This window comes from Phaenicophaeus curvirostris, chromosome 4 (genome assembly GCF_032191515.1).
Source record: "Phaenicophaeus curvirostris isolate KB17595 chromosome 4, BPBGC_Pcur_1.0, whole genome shotgun sequence".
Taxonomy (NCBI): Eukaryota; Metazoa; Chordata; class Aves; order Cuculiformes; family Cuculidae; genus Phaenicophaeus; species Phaenicophaeus curvirostris.
In genome coordinates, this window is record NC_091395.1 from 65,586,995 (window position 1) to 65,608,105 (window position 21,111).

Here is a 21,111-nt window from a genome sequence, read left to right on the forward strand (position 1 = left end):
CCTGGGGGTGTTGGTTACAGCCAACGAACATGAGTCAACAATGGCCCAGGAGACCAAGAAGGCCAATGGCATCTTGGCTTGCATGAGAAACGGTTTGGCCAGCAGGACCAGATAAGTGACTCTCCCCTGTACTCAGCACCAGTGAGGCCGCACCTCAAATCTTGTGTTCAGTTTTGGGCCCCTCATAACAAGCCAGACATTGAGGTGCTGGTGCAAGTCCAGAGGACAGCAATGAAACTGGTGAAGGGGCTGGAGAACAAGCCTTACAAGGAGTGACTGAGGGAATTGGGGTTGTTTAGCTTGGAGAAGAGGAGGCTGAGGGGAGACCTTATTGCTCTCTACAACTACCTGAAAGGAGGTTGCAGAGAGGTGGGTCCTGGTCTCTTATCCCAAGTGATAGGTGATAGGACAAGAAAGAATAGCCTCAAACTGCATCAGGGGAAGTTTAGATTGGACATTAAGAAAAAATTCTTCACAGTAAGGATTATCAAGCATTGGGACAGGCTGCCCAGGGAAGTGGTTGAGTCACCATCCCTGGAGGTGTTTAAAAGGTGGATAGATGAGGTGCTTGGGGACATGATTTAGTAGTGGAAAGGTACAGTTGGAGCTGATGACCTCTAAGGTCTTTATCAGCCTAATGATTCTATGACCACTGGTATCTACTGTTTCAAGCCCTGAGTTTTAATACCGTTGGTTTTTCCTCCCATATTTTTGTACATATTTATTTTAAGAGCTTAGAAAATGTTTTCAACAGCTTTTAAATCATATTTTTGTACATATTTATTTTAAGAGCTTAGAAAATGTTTTCAACAGCTTTTAAATCGCATGCTAATTTCTAGCTGTATTTCTCAGATTAGAAAACCAGGAAATGACACCCAACTACTGGAGCACAGTAAATGTGAAAAGGATTCCTTTGCCTACAGCACAAATATGTAAAACAGATTATTTGGGCTCTGTGATAAAAACACTTCGCACTACATACAAGTCACTGAGATTCAGATTTTCATGAAATGACCTTCCACTTTTATTCCTAATTTAAAATCTTGAAGTCCTTATTTCAGAGGTTCTGGCACCTAGATCTGATCCCTCCTGCAGAGTACAAGCCTCCAAGAAAAGAGGCCAAAAAGATTCCAGCTTCTGCCCACTGATGTAAATAGAAAGTTTCCCACTACTTTGTTAGTAAATAAGGTCAAGGAACATTTGTCAGATGTGGTGCAGCTGAAAATTAGGACACATTTCTCAAAATTTTGGCTATAGTTTGAATGCATTTCAGTTTCTTCACATTCAAGGTGACCTGCTCGGATCAGAGAGACTTTGCAAAGCTTCAGTCATTAGTTCTGTAGAATGCCTAATTAACATTAATGTTATCCTTACTGAAGTCACCAAGTGCAGTACTTGTGCTTTCATAATCTGAAACACTCAATGCACTGATAAAAAGCACTGCAAATCAATCTCTTTTTTAGCATATTCACAGAAGGCTTCTAAACTCTGCATCCCTAAAAGGCTTCTTCACAGCTTACGCCATGCAACGCATGCTAGCAGTTTATTCTCTTAAGATTTCTGGAAATAACAATGCAGCTGGATGTTTCTTTCTTTCTTTCTGTACTTCCTGTCAGATGAGGCAGTCTTCCAGGCTAAAGATTCAGCAACAGGCTTAAACCACTGTAGTTCATAAACATTAGTGCATTAGGAAATGTGCCAGTCCACCCCTCTTAAAAACAATACTCAAGGGCAAAAAGGAGAAAATTGCCATGCACATCACATCGTATATTTACAATTTCCATTGCGGGGTTTCAACTGGTACTCACAGAAGGAAGCCTGCCTGAGCTGGGAGCTTCTGCTCAGCTCCATGTTACATCACACCGAGGAGCTATACAGCCTAGCTGCCAGCAAAAGACAGATTAGAAATGGTGCTGCCAAGTGTTAAAAATGCTAGGCAACTGGGTTCTATTGAGAGCATAGAAAGACCTTGAATCTATGTCCTCATTTCAGAACAAATGCCAAAAATTAAAAGAGTACAAATTATAAAAATATACTAATTTTACTTTCACTGACAGAAGTGATTATGCTTGTGCAAAATAATTATGGTCATTTACAATAAGTAAACATCAAATTGTGCTAAAAGGCTATTATAAAAAAGGACACACCCCCATTTAGAATTCCAAAGGGAAATCATTAATTTAAAATATATAAAGGAGTAATGAAAAGCAATCCAAAATTTAAAATACAATCCTGAATAACCAGATTCAATATGAATATTACTTTCTGTGTATTACGTACAAACTTCAACAGAATTTCACTGTCATCTGGTTCTGAAATTCTCCTCCTCCTCTTCCTCCCCTTAACTGAGCAATTAAATTCCAGCAGCAAAGCTCTCAGTAATTCTGACACAGCAGTTCTCATGTCCAAAGTGCTGTCCTGCCATTAAACCTCCCAGTAACCCAGAGAAGTCAGTAAGGAAATGTTAGCACTCCCATTTTACACAAAGGAAAAAATGAAAGACATCCTCCAGAGTTTTTATCCAAGATCAGAGCAGCAGTTTTGATTATACACATACTAAAGGGACAGATAATCCAGACTGTGGCTCATCAAAACATTTCTATTTAATAAAGCTCTTAATCACTTGTCTAGAGACTTAATTTTTCCAGCATTCAGTTCAAATGAGTGTGCACGTCGTTAAATGAAGATTCTGACAGAGACCTAACAAACAAAGCTTCACAATAGCATGCACCAAGAAAGAAAAAGCCCCAGTGGGGTACTTTTGGGTGAAGCAGGGGGGGGTATAATCTTAAAAATTATGAAGAGCTGGAGCTAGGAGCTGGACTAGAGCCAAAGTCTTTAAGTGCAGAGTGATGACAAGGAAAGCAGAGACACAAAAGCCATAATGGCACTGGTAAACACAGGACAGCTCCAGGGCTTTCTAGTGCTACGATTCCTAGATTCCTACTGTTAAGCTGCTAAAAGTGGACCTTGACACGGTTTGACTGAGATAAATTGCTCACCCTCAACCACCTCCTTGTCTTGGCTCAGGGGTTTCCACAAGCCAGGGCAATTTATCCACAGGTAGTGCACACACAGCCACCAAGTTTTGGGAACAGTGGGATGTCACCTTCACAGGGACCAGACCCTCCATGCCATCTGGCCGCAGTGCTCCCAAGCATCCAGTTTACTCGGGCAGATGTACTTTGTGACTGAAGCTCATAGAATCAGTGTTGCACATAGATCAGTAACACTCACACTCTGCTATGGCAAATTATATTAGGGTTTTTTTGCTACACCTGGCAGGGGCTGGGGTTCCCAGAGTAGGAGGAACTCCAGAGCCTGTGGAACCGGCACAGAAAAAAAATCCCGTATTTGTCTCTCTCAATCTTAATGCACAAGGGTAGATAGCAGTGTTTAAATCTACTGATCAGGCACTTTTTACTATAGGATAGAAGCAAACCATATCCAAATACCATAAGCAACATACAGCTCTAACTTATACAGCACTGGACATCTCCTCTGTGACTCCCAGCAGTGGATCAGCAAGCTAAGGTCACACACAGAGCTTGTTGGCTGTCACGGGAGCTGGATGCCAAGCCATGTAGATAGTCATCTAACATCAGCATCTGCTTGCTTGGCAGGCTCCGAAGGCAATTCAGCTGACAATTCTGAATTTGCCTCTGGGTCTGTCACAAGATCGTATAACTGTGGGACTTCTGGGAGTGCCCAATACTTCTTTGATGAAGATTACGCACATCATAATGCATTAGACCTTTGAAATCAGTGTTCGTGACCTCTCAGGATTATCCAGGTACTGGCTTAAACATCTTGCAATTAGTTGTTCTTGTTTGAATCAAGATCTCTTCAGCAAGTTTATATAATGAACTGAAGACTAGAAAAATCAGGTTTTTTGGTAACATGGATTGCTGTCACTGATAGCATGCCAAAGGCTGCTCCTAAGCTGGTCTGAAAATGAACAGGACAACTCTTCTGTACTAGCTTCACTACCAACCCTACTGCTTTAAGGTTTCATGTGAGTGTGGAAATTACATAATATAAAATTTTAGTAGTGGCTTACACTCTAAAAGCTCATCTCATAAGATTCAGTTCATGAAAAGCCAATGACTTTTTTTAAAAAAAATACAAATACATATATATGTATCCAAATAAATAAATGTGAAGAAAATCAGGTTACTTATGTGCTTAAAATGAAGAGCAGGAACTGTCAGGAACTAGAGGAACTCGTGGCGTTGAAACATTGAATTCTAGATAGCTTGAGAGTGCAAACCTCAATGATAAATTTGACTTCAAGCTTAAATGCATTGTATTTCTTTAATTACTTATTAAAAAATTACTTAAAAAACAGAAGACATTAAAAATCAATGCGCCTTTCCACAGTCTGTGTCTAATAAAGCAACTTCAAACACTGTTAACAGCCTCAGGAAATAAGCATTCCTGTTTTGGGATATTCCCAAGTGACATCAATTACATAACAGGACTAGATCAGCATATATTACAAATGCTACAGAGAATGTCTAAAAGAGCAACCGTTTGCTGGTCAGGCAATTTCAGATTTTTTTCCTACTCTGAGAAGTGAAGCAGCATGCAGGTAACCCAGTTATTAAATAGAACAGTCATGAAAGCACTTTCCACTCTAATAATACAATATTTCAAGTGGGAAAAGTGGCAACTCAGATTGTTCCTGCTGAATTCACAACTGGAAAACATGAACTTCAAAGCTGCAAGCCTATCATGCTTTAATACTAAACACAATCATTCCTTCTTCATCAAAAGGTTAAATGCAAAATACAGCTTCTGCCAGCATACTGCTAAAGCTGAAAAGTCAAAATCCAAAACAGTCTGGAAAAACAAACATCAGTAGGTCAGATTCCTGTCTCTTCTACAAAGATAGACCTAGAGGAATTTTCATAGGCACCTCCCCAGATCAGGGGGGCCTCAAAGCATATGGTGATGGCTCATAAACCTGTAGGCACCTTCCCCAAGGCCATGACTCCTGGAGAGGTACAGTTTGAGACCTGCTAATTTGTAGCCCACACAGATAACATTTAGACATCTAAGCCCTTGAAAGAAGTGCAAGGCTTCCACAACCCCCTCCCAACATCCTTGAAGCTGTGCCTTACAATCATTACCGGTTGTTAAAACACAGTTCACAGCAATTATTGCTGTTCACTGGAAGCAGAGTGGCCTTTGCTGCAATACGTCTGATCTGAGGCATGACGCCAACTGAAACCTGAAGTCTATTTTAATCCCACTATAATTATAAATGATGTTGAGATGCTTCTGAATTTTTGTTTGCATGAAGGTGTATTTTGCATTGCTGAAGAGCACTGCAGAGAAGTATCTCAGCTAGTCCTGACTGAATTGGCATTAGAGTCAACATAACGACATCAGTGCTGTCAGGACACAGCGCCACGTTCAGAGCTAACTACAAAACATACCTTTTCACCATCCTCCATTAAGCAATGTTGACATATCCATTAAATACAGAGTGAAGAGAAAAGGTGTTGACAGGTTTCTCTGAGGCAAAGCAGTAGAGAAACACACTGGTTAATTGTTCAAAGAACCGTGATAAGGGGAAAGTTCTGCCCAAGTCAGAACCACAGAGTAGATGCTGGAAATTTTGCCAAAGGCTCACTAAATGGAGAGAGACATCACGTTCCCCAGGCCTGGCACCAGCTTGCTGTTGCCACCAGACCTCGCATTGCACAAAGAGGACCAGTGCAGACCCAGACACCATTTCTTAACCCTGTTAGAAACTGGCTCACTACAACAATCTTTTTATTTGATGTTGTAAACCCTAAGTGATGCGATAGTTACAAGAAAAGTAGCAAATAAACTCTTCTTACTTCAGAAAGCATCACTGCACTTCGCTAAGAACATCACCTCAGTTCAAATACCTGCTGATTTTAGTTTAATAACCTTGTATAAGCTTGCACAATTAACAGCTAATTCATATGAGAATGGTTTGCTTCAACATACATTCTGCCCTAACTGGAGGATCCAGTGTGAAGCAATATCACATTAAATAAATCGTTAGTGCTAAGTATACTTTCCAATGAAACTAGTAAGGACGAGACGTGCAATTACTCTAAAGGCCTTCTCCAGGTCATAGAAGTTGCGTATTATTTTCCCAAATACAGATATTTTTTAGGAAAAAAAATTATTTCCTCAGGAAGATGCCACTTGGAAGCAGACTTTTACATTATTGGAAGGTCATTCAGTTGGAATCAACAAAAAAATTGTGTAAAGCAATGCAGCATGACAAATTTTGTATGTCCTATCTGAATATGCAGACAAGGTTTTTCCATATGTAAGGCAGAAATACAAATTTAAACTTAAAAAAAAATCATCAGAAGCCTTCCCTCACAGCCTTATCACAAAGGGAGTTTGCTCTTATTTTGGTCTTCCCTACTTAAAACGAATGCCTGAAAAAAGCAGCCAGGGCCTGCAAAATCTTTACCTCTGTCTATTTTCTCAAGTCCTATGAAATTCCATATTATTTAAGGAAAAAGAGCTACCAGCAAGTCATGAGGAAATACAGGGACTCTCTACTCAGCTGCCAAAGGGAAGTGCCGTTTTGGAGGCACAGTCCAATCCTCAAGAAGGCCCTCAGGATTTAACCTGTACACCCTCACATGGAAGCCAAAACAGGTAGTAAAGCTTCTTTTCCCAATCATTTTGCACAAATTTTTAAACTCCTTCCAGTAGAAGAAATTCTTTATCTGACCAGTTCCATCCCACTGCTTATTGTTCCAAGAACACCCTAGGACACTGTCTGCCATAAAGTTCCAACCATGAAGCAGTCACTAAAAAAGCTCCTTTTTTTCAAAAAACAGACAAATGAGAATCATTATCACAAAGGCCCTATTACGAGGAAAGAAATTTATAGTTGCACTGATATTTCTCCTGGTGATGTGAGATTAAGAGTCTTTCAAAAGATGTCACAGTAGCATCTGGCCACTTGGAGCTAATGCATACTGATACCTTCAGAAAGCCAGCATCAAACCATATAAAAATAGATATTTTTGATAAAGGAAAGCAAGACATTATGAACCACACAGAAAAATCTCATGCTTTTCAACTGTTTTTCTGAGTAACTGACAAGATTTACCAGTCAGTTGGTAAAATAATGAAGGAAAGAGGCGAGTAAAACTATACAAGGCTCAGAGAAACTCCCTTGTACTAATTAGAAACAACGTGCAGTCTGATGACAGTCTATAAACCTCAATTACCATACTCCACAGGAAGAAGCTTTCAAACATCTGCATGATGATCATTCTCCACTGGGAAGTCATTTACAGTGCAAAGTATTAAAAACAGGGCCAAAAAATCAATTATAGTCTTTGTAAATGAGCATATTTTTGATCTAAGGGATTTGAACCTGTGTGTGTGAAAATTGGCTTTAAAAGGAGAGATAGAAACTGATTTGACAATGGAATAGGCAGCAAACCTCCCTATAACCGATTTGCACAAAATTAAACTTTAGGATCATTAAAATAATGATTTGCCTATATAGTGCATAGCAAAAGATCATTATTAGAAGTCAAGCCTAACAAAACGATGATTAACCACATGTGAGGTTCAAGCAGAGACTTGCTTGATTTAAATTTTTAGGTGAATATCCAGAAAAACTGTTCATTGACTAGAATTACTTGGATTGAGTAAAGATATGTACACACTAGGCAGGAATACAAAATCAGAGCTTTTATTTTTCTAAATTGTTCTGAACAATTATTTTCATTTTTACACAGAAAAATTATAAACATGCAAAAGTAATAAAGAGTAGGAAGCAACCAATAGACATCAAGAATGTTATTTCAACTGGTCAGTATGTAATACATTATTGCAGAGAACTAAGGATTTTACCCTGTAGTCAAAGGAGACCAAAATAATGTGAAAAACACAAATTACCAAAAAGAATTAATAAACAATTTACTACTATAAAATGAAAAAAAAACCCACCACAACCAAACAAACCAAGAAGGTTGTTTTAATGGATTGAAGGCTTTCTTTTCTCATTTAATGACTTACAGACATGTCTCTTATCTCAGAGAATATGCTTAGAAGCTACCTGAAAGCAATGCTGATGTTTACACAGTGATCAACTGCAGAAAACGGCTGGAAAATTTGCCAGTGATTGCAGCAGAATCCTTAATCATGGAACAAAATTGGGCAGCATTAACCTCACTTTGCAGATCATTGATATGACCAAGCACCACAAGTATTTTGTACAGACAGTAAGATGAATATCACTTTTTCTCTGGGAGGCTAAACTTATTTGCCTTTACAAGGGTAGATTAATGACCTACAAATACATTGCTGTACTTCAAGAATATTTTAAAGCACGAACTAACATAGAGTGCAGACGCTTGCTGAGTAATGCCAAGAACATGCTATTCCTGTGCTCTCAAGGTTGTCTGCTAGTAATTAAGGAGGTACTAACCTAAGGTGTCAGTTTGACCTTTAAAGCCCTAAGCAATCTGGAAGTCTAGGCAAGAAACCAGGCTTGCCATACACTTTCCCCCCTCTTTCTTCTCTCCTTTTGCTTTTATAGCAATGATTAGAGAGAAGCTGTCAGTCCCCGTCTGACATTCTGTCAGCTGGTCAGACAGGACCTGGACCTATTAAATTCTCATTCAAACTTCACAGCTCATTTCTCCTGGAGGGTAACTGTGAAGAAGCTAAGAGGATATCCTGGAAGAGTTGTTTTATGAAGCTACCACTCCGATTTGTAGTAGGCTACTATGGAGATGAGCAATTTTAAAATTATAGTGGGATTTTTACAGTTAAGGCAGCCCAAAATATAGGATGAGATCTGAACCAGCTGTGTATAATCAAAGACGGAGGACACTTTCACAATCCCTTGCCCCCTTCATTGCCATGGAACACCATGGCTGTCACTGGTGGTCTGGAAAAAGGAACTGCACAACATATTTAATATCATGTACTCCACAGCATTAAAACAAAGCCTGAATTTCACAAGAAAATTCAAGATAACTAGGTTAATGCAGGATGTCTGCAGCAGAATTTCAGCAGCACAGCAGTCTCCAAAGCTATTTTGAGCAGTAGCAACTACTTCAGTAGAATCAGCAAGTGGCCATATTCTGTATTGTTGAGAATAACAAAGCTGGAACACCTCTAACAGACTACCTAGGGATTACTTCAGCTAAATGCAGCTTTGTTACAAAATAAGAAAAGGCTTTTTTCCAGCCTGACAGCACCATAAAAAGCTCTTGTTCATACTGAACGACACATGAACAGAGATTGGCGTTTATAATTTTCTGCTGGTTAAAGACTCATTCTTGCTCCCATTGAACTAAATGAGGCAAAACTGCCATTGATTTCAATAAGATTGTCAGCAGACCTTAAAGATACTAACCATCAGCACTTATTAATATGGAATTATTAGTGGAAAACATATTGACTAGTTGATCTAAATACTTCATCTTCATTCAACAAAACACTTACTGCAAATGAACAAAGACAGAAAATTGAACCCAGACCAAAGGTCATGCTGAACCTAACAAATGACTGCTGATACACATTACCAACAGCAGCACCATAATGTGTATTGCACCCAATCAAACCAATAGACATAATATTAAACAGGAAACAAACCCCCCTCAGTTTCACAGCAATTCAATTTCTGCCTCAGTAAGAAACATCCACCACCTTTTCTCATAAAACATGAAAAATCCATTAAAAAAATTTCATGCAATTGGCTACTTATTTTCTGGAGGCTTTTAAAAATAAAAGCCAAAATCAACTTCTGACTATAAATGCTACAACTCTCTTAAAAAGCTCTTAAACACCATTAGTATTACTTTTAACTTCAGAGGAATAAATAATGTACTATACAGGAGAAAGAGTGGTAAAAAATCTGAATTTAATTATATGAATGGTATTCTGTATACACTTAATTGCATAGCAGTAACACAACCACTTTCATTACTCTTTATAGCTTCAGATGCCCATTAGCAGAATCCCCAAGGTTCCTTATGAATAATTAGATTAGGAAAGGGGGACTCTCTGATGAAACGCAATAGGATGTGATGCTTATGAAACAGCACATCTTGAATCCAGATGCTGACAACATCATGAAGAGCTAATTTGCACATCCGAATTAATGCCATCATGATGACAATATAAAAGAAAGATATGCATATAAAGTGAGCTACAGAAAATAATGTCAAAAAGAATTGAGGTACTTATATTACAAAAATACATCTTTTTGACATTCTAACCCAGCTGGAAAGGTGTAAATAGCCTAAATGTCATATTCATGAGCACTGAGCTACTTAAGCAGACTTACTAGAATTTAATCCACTATTTCGCAACACATGGGCAAGATGTTTAATAAATAGCTATACCCATCAAACATGTGCAGCACCCACATAAACAGGTGAATAAATTTCATTACATGTTATTAAACATCTGTTTCTATTTGATACAATGAATGGTTTTATATAGTTTGGTGCTTCTTAGGTATATACTATCAACAAATTCAGCGACGATGTATTTTTGTAGGGGGATAAAAGGTACAAACCAAATGGGGCTTAAAAAATATGTCTGCATAATTATATATCTGAATAGTTAAGAAATTTCTCCCTCAAATGCACTTAACAGGAAATAATGGGAACTCCATAGAATGGGAAGTGGTTTTCTTTCACTTCTGTGGTTCTCCATCATGGAAAATTTAAAATACAAACATACATGCAACAAAGCAGACTCTGCCATTTGCTACTTGGACACAAATGTCAAAGAAGTCTGTTCCTCTCTCTACATTTTACAGTACAGTATGAACATGTATCCTGTTTGTCCTGTGCATTTTACGATGTGTTCTGCCAAAGCACAGCACATTAGTCTAAAGAATTTGCAACTTTTAAGAAATGTGAATTCACATCAAGCTGTTGCAATCCCTTTACAATAAAGAATCATTCTAAGTAAACTCAGAAGAAATGATAAAACTGCTGAAAAGGACACTGCAGAAACAGAAGAATAAAAGTGATTACGTGGGACACATGTAAGACGCATAATACCTGAGGCATAACATTAAAGACAAAATAAAGCAATAATTAATGCAAACATAATAATTTGAAATTTTCTTATGATACAAGGCTAACGAAAACATCATTAAATGAAAAACCCATCATACTTAAAGCTAATAATAACTACACTAAGTATTTAGGAATCTACTAGAAAATACCACTGAGACAATAAGATCAATAGGATTCAAGCAAGATACATGCAGTGATGCACTTATCCATAGTTAGCACTAATTATGACAAAAGTTTACTAAGAGGGGCAGAAAGATATATTTAAAAAACAACAACAAAACGCATTAAAATAGTTCTATATCCTCACAACAATCATCTCAATGTTCTGGAAAATAAAAAATTTGTCTGGACAACTGATACAAACTTAGAAGTAAGTGGGATGCTGACAGGGGAAGAACAGCAAAGCTTTACACTTTGTATTTGGGTAGTTATAATGAAGCATTAATTATTTTTTTAACATAATATTATACCTATGACATGAACGACAAGAATTACAGGGTGCTTTATTATTCATACTCATAAAACACTTCCCCTCAAGAAGTTTTAAGTGCCAGCTTCTTCACTGCAACATCCCAATAGTCTTTGCTTTACTGAGATTGATCCAACACTTTAAATCAGTAGGTGTTCCTTCCAGGGACTTCAAGGGAAACAATATCAGGACCAAAGTCTACAAGTAGAATACGTTAACAAAACCAAAAATCAAATAACCAGCAAGAGACACAGGCGACATGCAGTGAGGAAACACATGTGAGGCATAAGTGAAAGCATTTATTGGTATATGAAAGCCTTTTCGTGAGCTTTTGCCACTGAAAGCCTCGTGCTTCCTGTACGTATCTGCCTTTTTTTTTGTCAGCTCTTGCTGTGCACTGTCTATATTTTAAGATTCTGGTGGCATCTTCATTTTAATCACCTATAAGACATCATACAGTCTTGTTGCACTGAAGTGGATAAATAACACAAGGCCTTTTATTTTGAGAAGACACAACTACCTGCTCTTAGTCATGATATATGTTGCACCAACACAAATAAAAGACAGCCTCCTTCACTTGAAAGCCAAATATTAAATATATATACATTTTTTAAAGCTCCTATGTGTCATCCTAAAGCTAATAGTCAATAGTCTACCAGTACATAAACTCACAAAGCACCAGATTCTAAACCCAGACTTGTGATGCCAGTTTTTCCTCGCCACAGTCTGCCTGCAACACAGTCTGCACTTTGCTGCAGTGCTGAGACCCATTTCTGGATTAACATGGTGCAAGTGGATGCCATTTTAGCTCCCTTATTCCCTCATTTGCTTTCCTATAATTCCTCATTATGTGCTCAAAGGTTGGAAGCTGCCCCAAAACATGCTACTCCTTAAACACAGCCAGATTATTTAGGATGGGTTTTTGCAGACAATGGTTTCTTAAGTTTCATCTGCCTAGGTCTGTACAGTAATTTATATACTAGTAAGATCTAACTTAAGTCCATGTATAATTTCACACATTTAATAGTTAACCTTTCCTGTGAAACAGTCTTACATGAAATGCATTATATACTAATAGAACTCACTAAAATTAGGAGATACATACAATCTATCGAAAACCTAAAGAAATTGATACAGACTTAGTACAAAACAAGACACTATTAACTCCTGACATGAGAAAATTCAGGCAGGCAGTTTCTATGAAATGCTTTAATATTACTTTATTAGATACCAAAAAATACAATAGGTAACAAAGGATAAAACAGTTCTGGAGCGGGCCCTAAGCTTTTCATTATTTCCAGACAACAGCCAGAGGACTGATGACAGATAACTACCAATCTGGCACCTGCCTTTGTTTGGGATACCACCTGGCATGGATGAAACACATATTCTCTTAACACAGTAATTCTAAATATAAACCTTTTAAAGATGTTTAAAGACCTTAATAGGACAACAAGAGGACAATGAAAGGTTGGGGTTTACTGCTACCTCTGTTACATCCCAGCTTTATTTTCTTCTTACATCAATCTACCATTTGTGCACTAGAACACTTATGCAGGTTTTTTTAATAAAAGAAATAATGTACAGATAAGATTTGCAATAAAGCTCAGCATTCATTTCTCCACACTAGTCTCTTTATTATCTCCATTAATATTGCTTTTCTGTCTACAGACCTGTGCCTTCAAGTGCTTCCTCATCTTTAATTTCTCTCACCTGAATAGGCCCATGGGACTTAGCACAAGGATAATATTCAGTGCATTCACAGGACTCTCAAGGATTTTTATGTATGCATCTAGTCTCTGACTTGCAGAGATCATACCTGGAGCTTTAACAGTCCTTCTCTGGGAATCAACTAAAGGCACACCAACAGACACAAATTTACTTGACTGGTGATAACACTAGTTTATTTAAGTGCTTTCCTGGTTCTTGGTAGAAGTTGTTGTTATTAAAAGAAAATCTTGGGAATCTATACAGTTAAATTTTCACTGAAGCACCCTGTACCTTCACAGCCACCTAGATTTTATAGATGCCTCAACACCATGCACATTAGAGATATGTCTTAAAGACTACATCTTTAGTTTGTCGTAATATCCTGCCCTGAAATAAAAATTTAAATAAAAACCACCCAAACAGAAAATGAACTACTAGCAGTAGTGGGGAAGGGTAATTATTGTTTCCCATCTGTTAAAAGTAAAAAAAAAAAAAAAAAAAGTGTACAAGCAGAGCCATTTCACAAATCTTCAGCTAGACCTGGAATTTGAGGGGAAAAAAAAAAAAAGTGTGTCAGTTGATGAATTACAAGCTTAATTACATCTGGGATAAGACATTTTAGAACCCAAAGGAAAAATGATTTGCTGAATGTCAGTATGCTCAGATGCCCACCAGCGAGCAGTCCCTCCTCTATTCCAGGGTTTCAGTGAAGACAACATACATGTCAGCTACAGTAGAAGAAACACAAACTAATGAAACTGTGTGTAAGCTGTAATTACACTGTCTCAGTGAATGGCACTTGGGGTATTGTGAACAGATTGTACATGTTAATTCACACAGGGCTTAATGAAGCATTCCCTGTTCTACAAACTTCACCTCTTGATTTAATTAACCTTCATACCTACACATGCAGTACCTACCAATCATAAATGCTGGAAAATCCTTAAATAAACTACAACGCTTTCAAATTACTTTAGAAAAGTAACAGAGATTCAGTTTATGCTCAGTTTGGCAGCTCAAAAGTGAACTGCAAGCAAATTATAAGATTCTTAGATGGTAAGAACTCACTTGGCAAATTTGGCCCTAAATCAGCTCTCCCAAACATACCACCTAGTACCTTAAAATTAAATTACAACAAAGCAGAATCAATTAATTTACAACAATAAAGATCTAGCCAAGATTTTACTAGAAGAGAAAGAAACATTAAAATCATTTCGGAGTCTCTACCTTATAAAATTTTAGATATTGTAAGTACGTTCCATTTTGCAGATCAGCCGAGATGGATAACTTGCATATTTGGTTTGTAGGCACAGCTTTGCACAATACAAATATACATAAAACTATGTCATTTTCACAAACTCTTAAAAAAGGAAAGGATCCTTACTCATCATTATTATCGCAAATGTAAAAATCATCATCTCAGAGACCACAGCAGTTAATTTTTTCTGACTTTAGGACCGAGCAGGCTGTTGACACACACCTTGCAGGTCTCTGTTAGCCTGCATCTTGATGTTTTCCAGTACCACAGGGGCTACACTTTCCAGTCTTGCAGCTTTGATCACCTTTAGAGCCTGGATTACATGCATTCTCTGCTCTAGTCGTTTATGGGGAAAACACTGGGGCACTGCAAATAAATGGTGTTTTCCTGCTGACTTCAATGACTGAAATGTGCACCAAAGACAACCACTCATTTGATAATTTCCTCCTGTATAAGTATAAATCCCTGCTCAGACTCTAGCACTCAAAGACAGATATCTAGAAGTGCAAAGGGAGGCTAGTGTGGTGGGAACAAACAGCAAAGCCTCATTTCACAGCTTTCTGCTAAGTAGAAACTGCCACCCCTGTACTGTGAGGGAACAGTGAAAATGAATTGCACCTCAGAATGGCACCTCAATGGCACAGGAGCTACCAGGGCTGGTCCTGGCAGGCAGAGCACAGCTGAGGTTACTTCACAAGATTTAGCAGCTGTGGAAACAACAAAGAAAAACTGACACGCTTTCTCTGCTTCCCTTCTCCCATGATTAAAGTTCATATAGCAGACTTAATATTTTGCTTCATTAAGAAGTCAAGTTGAAATTACTTAATGCAAAATCATAAGAATGGTTGATACTGATTTACAGAACACAAGCTGCATTGGAAAAATATTAGTACTTCTTCACAACAACAAAGAGAAAGTGAAAGCAGCAGAGATAATTTATGTCAATCTCCAAAGTCATTTTAATGGTATCTCTCACAAAAAAATTTAATCTGCAAAAGTTAGCAAGCATGACACAGAGGAGGAGAACCAGTGGACTGGATAGAAGTTGGCTAAGGAATAAAAGGGAAAGTTTGCCAGCCACAGAAAATGAGGATTCTTATTGCATTTTAAAATGGAATCATGTGTTTTTTCACCCAGTGCTAAAGACTTATGCCACAAGCAAAAAGATGTGAAAGACTTCCCTACAAGTCTATGAAGAAAAACGGATTGTTACTTTAAAAAGAATAAAATCAAAACCACATACAATAAAGCAGAAAAAAAAAAATCAACAAAAAGCACAAATGCTTATGGCTACATTCTGTCATTCCACAGGAGACATTTCAAGGAGGGGGCAGAAACCTGTGTAATAGAGGCCATAAAGCAGGATTTTAAATTAACTGAGAACTCAGCCAACCTTGACAACTTAAACAGAAGGTACCAAATCTGTCCTTTTCCTTCACTGGAGCTATGCTATGCTATTCGGTTTGCATGAGTATCTCAACCATTGTCAATGTAATTTTGCCATAAAGGGTAATAATAATTGTATTTATGATACGCCCCTCCAAGGCAGCATGCAAGATCACTCATGCAAGTTAAAATACGCCATAATACATGAAAACACTTAGTATATTTTCAACCTGTGCTTACTATTTTCCCCTCCAGTAGAAAATTTGCAGCCACTGCAAAGCAATATAGCATTTTGTCTTACACCATTCTATTGACGCAACAAATGAACAAGTGTGCTGATCATTAATGTAATGAGAGGAGTAGCTTAACGCCCTACACTGCTCCTAATTACTCAAAGACCAGCCTTTACCTTTGTTATTCTCTCCCTGACTCTCAGCTCTTGGGTCCCAGCTGCCTGGTAGTAATTCAAAACTCAAGATACTGATACAGAAAGAAATATCATGATGCCATAATATGCCACGCTCCAGTGAGACCAGGGACATGGAGCACGACAAATGACAGTGCAGTTGGTGTTGAATGGTTGGCTAAGTATTTAGTAAGGACGTGCATAAATTCTGCTGTGGTGGTATTGCAGATTCCATCGGCAGATTGTCCATCACCACCAAGGATGGTGGCTCACTTGACTGCAGGGAATGCTGAAACTTTCCATCCAGCTTTGACTCTCACCTGGTAGAGAGCAGAATCGGAACAAGTACCTTCAAACTCCCCTGAGCTAAATCTGAAACCAAAGTCTCTCAGTTCCCAAGATGCCACAACATGGGGAGTGCATAGAAAAGGCCCCCCCCTCCTTCTGCCAATTTCTCTCCCTCTTCTACAGTAAGAATCTGAATACATCTACAGCTCAGGACTGTCCACAGAGTCAGCTGGAGTTGGAGTCCACCTCAACCAGAATTAAGCCAGAATTGGGTGACTTTAATCCAAGGCAGTTTTGACTTGCACACTTAAACACTTGGGGATCTTGTGTTCCGAAACAGAGGCAGAACCAAATTTTTTTTTTAAGAAACCTCTACAGGCTGTGTGGCACTTGAGAACAGGCAAACAGGCATTCCTATTCTCCAAGATTCAGACAACTAGTACAGATCTGTTAATTCTGCACTGGAAGGACTGAAAAGCAATACATCCTCCAAGACCCTGCAATCCAGGAAGCCACAGGGCATTAGCTCATCTTTTGGGGATGTCTGCTTATGCTCTCCAATCCTCCTTGCACAACTGACACACAAACCTTCCTCGTCATACTTCACATTGCATGAAAGCTGCTGCCACTACCTTACACACTGAGACTCTTCACCATATGTTCTCAACCCTTGAAGGGCACTACAAGCAGCCAGGCTACCATAACAGGGACCTAGCTGGGTGGCAGCCTGCCACAGTATCCTTCACTGCTGTAGCCTGTACACTATCTATCACAGCTATGAATAGTCCTAGAAGATCTAAAAATTCAAGGAAATGGTCAAAAGGTGGCAAGAAGCCACCTGGAGCTATCCTGGGCAGTATACTGGATTTGTTAGTGTAACGGTAGAGTGAAGTGTTAAAAGCGAGGACAGCAGCATCTCTTATTTCTTAGTAACCAAAACTCTAGATGGAAAACATGCCAGAGTTCATGTACACAAAAAAAAGCCATAGTCTTTTGAGTTTATAATCAGACTCCTCTTCAAAATCCAAAGGCATAACCTAATTATGGCCCCATTTCATTTGTATTTGCTATTATGACAAAACATAAAGCCAATAAAGCGGATACCTCAGCTTCACAATATAGCCCTAACAACAAAAAAAAAAAAGCGCCTTTTTTCACCCTTACTAGTAGTATTATAGTTCTTATTCAGTAACTAAGCCCAGAACCCCCCTTCTTGCTGTTGTTGACAAGAATCATAGGTGGTACAACCAACAGGTGTTTTGTTTTTCCTGAGACTCTGAAAAATCAGGGGTCAGTGAACCAAGGAGTCCTCCATTTGTTTGTGCACAATAAAAACAGACTTTGGTCTGCAAAAGCCAAATCTGTACCATATGCATGGCTTGAGAGTGCAACTGAGATATTTTTAGTCAGGTCTGCAATTTGAGAATAAAGAGCAGAGTAGAATAAAACAATACCTGGAGAAGCTATTTATAGTGCCTTTGCCTCATGGAGATACAGCTAATAACTAATTCATTTCACATCACACATATGAATGCAATATGAAAACTTCCTGGTTCCTAATCACCACAGGAGAAAAGACCCCTCTGTGGCTTTCTTTAAAATAATTAAGGATTCTTTACCAAAACATTTTAATCAAATAAGTCTCCACAGCAGTCTTTTCTTTCCCTGCCTATCTGGTTTCTTAAGAGGTCCATGCGTATTAAAGTTTTGATAAAAGCGTTTCACAACATAGCAGTTTGCCAAGCTGTTAAAAATGATGCTCATTTTCCTAGATAACACATTTATTTATCAAATACTTCTCCACAAGCAGGATTAAATTCCAAGATATCATTGGTTGTAGCCACAGGAAACAAATAGAACAACCTGCTAAAAACACTCAGTGAACAATGCAACTGTGGTATCTGCATATGAGGAGATTTGGGGTTGGTTTAGTTTTTTGTTGTAGGGAAACCAGATCAACTAAGTATTATTTCACGGACCAGACAGCTGAATATTTTATTAGAAAGATTAGGATTTGTACTACTCAAGAAACATCAATAACCACATTGAGCTTCCCTTCTGCTGCAATTGTGTCAGCAACAAAGCAGCAAGCAGACACAATGCTTGGCGAGATGACAGCCTTGTAATTTCTCCACACCCACAATTTTCATTTTCTCTTTCTCTTCTTCCACACGCTGACACCAGGTGTTATAACAGCTTGACTTCAATGAGAGTATCCCAAGAACGGTGTGGTTTCAGCAAATACTGGTGCCAAAGCTGCATCATAAATAAACTGGACAGGGATGCTGCGAGGAGCCCCAGCTGGTGCCCCACAGGAGCTACTACTGTCATGGGACTGTGCTAACTCTAACAGAAAAAGAAGGTTCCTTGTGGGGAAATACAAAAAAAAAAAAAAAAAATAAAACGTCTCCCTGAAAAGAACTACAAAAAAACCCCACCGACACCATAGAGTATTCTATGGCTCAAACACTTGGCAAACAATGACCCATTATCAAAGCTTGGCCTTCTGTTACTTATCATTAAATGACAAGCTTCTGTTAACAAGTTTTATGCTTAAATTGTAATTAATTGCTATATGAAACAATGTGAATTAACTCCCCCAATCCAGTACCCCTCGGGCCCCTAGTTTTTACTGATTAGCATGACAACATCCTAATTTTACTTTTACTACATCAGGAGCAGCATAAAAATTATTTAAAACACATGCTAAACATAAACCACAACTAGACATTTTGCACTTACACAGTCATTTATTTATGTTGTAGGTTCAGTGGAAATCTTAGGAAACAACAGGGAAGAGTACACACATAGACATCCTAATCACTTAAACATAACTGTCTTTCCATTTAGCAATCTGGCATCAGAAGTAGTTACCTTATGGACAGAATGCTTGTTTTCTAATTTATCAGTCATAAAGTTTAATTGGCAAAACCTGGATAAACATATTCCAAATCCCTAATTCAATGCAACAGAAAGAATGCCGATCTTCAATAACACTTAAGACTTTTTAGGGTTTGGGGGAGGGGCTGGTGTCCTCCTTTACTAGAATATTCTGATAGCATCAGAAAGCACTGCTCAGTGACAGTTGAACATTCCCAGAATCAGAACTTTTTTAGACTATAAAAGGATACACTACCTTGTGTGTGTGTTGATTTTACTTAGGAAAACCTTTGATTTGGTCATTTTTAGGTTGGAGGGAGGGGGCTTCAGGCATTTTTGTTTTCGCATTTATTGACTATGTGCTTTAGTCTAGATCATTGTATTAAACAGAAAACAAATACTTCCCCTTTGCAGAACAATCAAGCAGCAATATGTTAATGACTAAGATTATTAAAGCAAACTACCTAAATTATACTGGCAGGTAAAACATTGTGAAGTGTAGTTATGAGGGCTTAAAAACAACTACCAAATAAAATAGCATTAGTGGCTTACTTTTTCAGATTTTAGTCCGAGCTAGAATACTTCCAGACCACACGCCACACAAGAACGTAAAAGGACTCTACACAACTTCTGAAGCCAGAAATCATCTTAGCTGTACAGATCTCTGAGTATATTTAAAGATAAGGGTACATTGGCTAGTGAAACCGATTGCCATTTTTTAAGTTTTGCTCACGCAATATTTAAAATTTGAAGAGATAATGTGCTACATTATATTAACCCTTTAATCATTACTTCTCCATCCACGAACTGGCAGATTACTTTTTTATGCTAATATTTAAACCAATCTTCATTAACTGCTACCCTAATATAAACTCACTGTCTTCATTGCACAAATATGTGAAGACATAAAATCCGCACAGAAAAGAAGAAAGTAGTAAATAGAAATAACTAATACTAGATTGGATATAAGCTTTTCCATGTTTTTTTCAAAGGTCAGAATTATCTGTTTTCCCAAGGAAATTCCAAGTATTTAAGTTTTAATTCTTACAACAAAGGAGCACTGTGTAAATTGCAGGAAATGTAATTTTGTTAGTTATTAAACTCTGACATTTTAACAGCAAAACACATAGCACTGCATAATCAAAGACATGTGCCAGCAGCACATCAGGTTTTTGAAATCTTTGATTATGCAGCATGAGACTGTTTGCATTAGCACCACCTCCACAATACAGAAAAGTGAAAATATCTTTTGAGAGAGCAAGAAGAAAAGGCTAAGAAGTGATCGCCTCTTGAAGTGTATTTATAACCAGTGCCCTTAGAGGGACCATGGTTACCCATCATCCTGCCTCCCTGTGATCTACCAGTACAGGATCCTGATGTGCCAGTAAATCAACACGTCAGGAGCAGCTAGAACAGCATTAAATAGCAGCGTAGAGAACAAACGTTCAATGAAATTCCAATGCTGAGCATACATAAAAGTTGGTATCAGTATGCTGCTGCTGAAGAACCACCACTTTAGCTGCTAACCACGTTTGTTGTGGGTTTAGATGGGAATGCAGTGAGATAAAATTAACCAGTACAAAAGAAAACAACACGAAAATCTCCTCATATAGAACAGGGCAGAATAACAACAGTCCTGTCAACTGCCCACTGG

At 38.2% G+C, this 21,111-nt stretch overlaps 1 protein-coding gene across 10 annotated transcripts in view; it reads right to left on the reverse strand.

Annotated features, from left to right (window-relative positions):
• PPP2R2C (protein phosphatase 2 regulatory subunit Bgamma) overlaps positions 1-21,111 on the reverse strand; it is a 196,028-nt gene that overhangs the window by 69,145 nt on the left and 105,772 nt on the right. The window contains exon 1 of one of the 10 annotated variants that reach the window (XM_069856352.1): positions 1,809-1,866. The exons of the other annotated variants lie outside the window; for them this stretch is intronic. Within the exon in view, the coding sequence (XP_069712453.1) occupies positions 1,809-1,851 (43 nt within the window). The 5' untranslated portion in view covers positions 1,852-1,866. Of the gene's footprint in view, positions 1-1,808; positions 1,867-21,111 lie in introns of those variants that run through there. 10 annotated transcript variants of the gene reach the window in all.